General features: G+C 27.7%; 1 protein-coding gene across 1 annotated transcript; it reads left to right on the top strand.

Annotated features, from left to right (window-relative positions):
* Positions 1 to 3,045: 3,045 nt before the first annotated feature.
* Positions 3,046 to 3,517, top strand: LOC124885431 (ras-related protein RABA5b-like; the record flags this gene model as incomplete). The annotated part of the gene is given in 1 exon segment (XM_047404871.1): positions 3,046 to 3,517. A coding segment is annotated over 1 exon segment (334 nt), but the record flags the coding sequence as incomplete, so codon positions are not given.
* Between the last annotated feature and the right edge of the window lie 380 nt (positions 3,518 to 3,897).

The raw sequence follows: 3,897 nt of genomic DNA, 5'->3' as shown, positions 1-3,897 counted from the left end.
GAGTAAGGTCTGAAGAATATAGTTTGAGACTTGAGAAACGTCAAACTATGTACTGTATAACAAGAATGTACTAGTATAATTTCACGAGTGAAACGTCAAACTATGTACTGTATTCAAACAAGAGCGCACTAGTATAATTTCACGAGTGAGGTCTGAAGAAGATAGTTGTGAAACGTCAAACTATGTACTGTATTCAAACAAGAATCCACTAGTATAATTTCACGAGTGAGGTTTGGAAAAGATAGTTTGAGACTTGAGAAACGTCAAACTATGTACTGTTTCTAAACGAGAACGTACTAGAGTAATTTCACGAGTGAGGTCAGAAGAACATAGTTTGAGACTTGAGAAACATCAAACTATGTACTGTTTCTAAATGAGAACTTACTAGAGTAATTTCATAAGTGAGGTTAGAAGAAGATAGTTTGAGACTTGAGAAATGTCAAAGTATGTACTGTTTCTAAATGAGAACTTACTAGTATAATTTCATGAGTGAGGTCAGAAGAAGATAGTTTGAGACTTGAGAAACGTCAAAGTATGTACTGTTTCTAAACGAGAACGTCCTAGTATAATTTCACGAGCGAGGTCTGAAGAAGATAGTTTGAGACATGAGAAACGTCAAACTATGTACTAATATAACTTCAGGAAAGAGGTCTGAAGAAGATAGTTTGAGACTTGAGAAACGTCAAACTATGTACTGTATCTAAACAAGAACGTATAATTTCACGAGTGAGGTTTGAGGAAGATAATTTGAGACTTGAGAAACGTCAAACTATGTACTGTATCTAAACAAGAACGTACTAATATAATTTCACGAGTGAGGTCTGAAGAAGATAGTATACATATAAATCTTAATTTTACTTTCACAAGTAAAAAAGTTATTTTTAATAGACCTTCGATTTGACTGACAAGAAAAGAATTTGAAGTATGATAGCAAAATAACAAGATACAAAAAGTAATTTAAGGGTTCAAAAATGGTGCTGGGCGAGAGCGTAGCTATACCCTTTAATGAATCGAATAGTCCTTCAAACAGATCGTACAAATACACATGATAGAAAAGAAACAACAAGATTAATAAATAATAATAATAATAATAATAATAATAATAATAATAATAAAGAAATATACGAAGTATGTTGTATGTGAATTTATAATCAAAATATAATATATTATTGTGTCTTTTTAATTATATTTTCTATTATTATTTTACTTACCTACATTCAAGATTTACCAATTATTAACTTACGCATAATATACCGTTATTCAAATCCTAAAAGTTGTTATAGATAAAAACATCTCGTGAGATTAGCTATCTCATTTTCTTAAATATAAAATTAACTCTTAAGGCTAAGTAACATCCATAATTAAATATAAAACAAAATAATTTTTTATTTTATTTTAATATTATTATTCTTATCCCACCTATTAAAACAATCTTCGAAAAAGTAGGCAAAGCGTGATTGTAGGGATCGTCTTTTTATGTTATTGATTGACTTTCTTTTTGGTGTGTTTTTTGAAAAATCACACTTTTCAAATTAGAGATGATTAATTCCAATTTAATTTCATATATTTTCATATATTGCTTTCTTCTTTCAATTTTACTTGTCACAATTTATAAAAATTAATTTATATTTTAAATTTATATATTTAAAAATTAGACAAAAAATCTTATAAATTACAATTCTTTTTATATTTGTTATGAGGAAAAAAATATTTTTTAAAATGTTAGTTAACTTCATATAACTTGACTTTCGAGAAGCGAAATGTGACAAGTAAAATATACCAAGAAAATATCTTATTTAAATATAATATCAAAAAATAGAAGAAGAAATATTAAATCTTATAGTAATACATTATACCGATAAACATTTACAAAGAGTACAAGCTACAAAGTTATAGTGGAGTCTTACGTATTCAAATAAATCATATATTATTCTTATAAACGAAAGTATAATTAAGATAAAATTGAAATATTGAAACTAAAGCTTAGTATAAGAATATGGAAATTAAAGCTTACCCTATACACTAATTCATATAGTAATATTCTATTTTTCTATTTTATTTTTCATTAATTGCATAATTTTTTTGAGCTATTTCTAGCATAATCTTCAAAAATTATTATTGAATAACATCAAATAGAGTGATATGAAGATCAATGATTAGGATAATGATAGGTAGTTGAACATTACGATACTTTTAGTAATACTAGTTAGATATTCGGGTACTTTCTTTTCTCTAACTTGTATTAATATTATTGCTATGCTTAATTTTGTATACAGTGAGATAAGCATCCAATACCTCCTCTGAATGATAATCAAAGGTGTTACGATAAATTCTAACTTCAACTAGTCCCATTACTTCCGAACGCAATTTTAACATATTTTGTCACTCTTTTGTATTGATGTGACACCTTTATTATATAAAATGAGATTCACGTCAGTTAAAAAAATTGAAAAAGGTATCACGTTAGCTAAAAAGATTGATAAAAATACGCTAAAAATTAGTTCAAAAGGGTAATAGAACCCCTATGAAGTTGAAATGTGTTGTATCAAATTTAATCATAGTTAAAAGGAGAGTACTAAATGCTTTTCTCATATATAGTATTATTTGTTTGTCTCAATTTTTCTTTTTAATTTTTCTTTTGAGTTGACTGACTATAGAAGACAACCTTTTACTTCGGAAAGACATAAATAACATCTAGCATTATTCTACCCTACAAGAACTCTGTTTATTAAATTACATTGAAAATATTATTATTATACGATCAAATACAACAAAATACTATAAGATTAAAGACAAAAAGAATTGACATTCTTTTTCAAATAAATCAACAAAAATTTAGAATAGAAAATTTCTCCGAAATTTCATGTTCTTTTTCTGATAAAGGAATGAATATAAAATCAAAGGAAGAATATTAGAATAATAATTTTGTCGGTGAAATCAAACCTTTTTTAATATAAAAAGTTAAAATATATACTTTTTAAATTATTTTATGGAGAAAAAACTGGCGCATATCTTGGCACAATTGTCATAAATAATATTTATTACACATGCATAACATAGACTAAGGTCCACTCATTATTATTAAACCTTTCCTCTTTCTTCCTTCAATCCATTTTCTCCACACATCCCAAAAAAAAAATTATAAGTTTACTTTGTTGTATTACCAAATTTTTTTTACTGAAAATGGATTCATCAGATGATGATAATGAAGAGTATTTATTCAAGATAGTAATAATAGGTGATTCAGCAGTTGGTAAATCAAATTTATTATCAAGATATGCAAGAGATGAGTTTAATTTGCATTCAAAAGCAACTATTGGTGTTGAGTTCCAGACACAAGTTGTTGAAATTAATGGTAAAGAAGTTAAAGCACAGATTTGGGATACTGCTGGTCAAGAAAGATTTAGAGCTGTTACTTCTGCTTATTATAGAGGTGCTTTTGGTGCATTACTTGTTTATGATATTAGTAGAAGGACTACTTTTGAAAGTGTTACTAGGTGGCTTGATGAACTTAATAGTAAGTTTTCTGATAGCACCCTTTTTTATATATACCTTTTTATAATGGTGGTGTTCGGGCCAGTTTGCATGTACTTCTTGATTAGTTTTTTATTATTATTCGAGTCAGTTTGTTTGTGCTGCTTGATTGGTTTAGGAGATATCTGCTACCTCCCACCAGTGTAGCTATACGGTAACTATATTAGTAGGAATGCTTTTGGTAGTGTTACTAGGTGGCTTGATGAACTTAATAGTAAGTTTTCTTACTCACCCTTTTTATATATATGCTTTTTTATAATCGTGTTGTTAGGGCCAGTTTGTTTGTTTGTGCTTCTTGATTAGTTATACGAGATAACTGCTACCTCCCACCAAGTGTTGTAGCTATAGGGTAACTATATTAGT

The sequence above is a fragment of the Capsicum annuum genome, unplaced genomic scaffold (genome assembly GCF_002878395.1).
Source record: "Capsicum annuum cultivar UCD-10X-F1 unplaced genomic scaffold, UCD10Xv1.1 ctg69961, whole genome shotgun sequence".
NCBI lineage: Eukaryota > Viridiplantae > Streptophyta > Magnoliopsida > Solanales > Solanaceae > Capsicum > Capsicum annuum.
The sequence above is the reverse complement of the archived record's forward strand: the minus strand, read 5'-3'. Positions and strand labels throughout refer to the sequence as shown.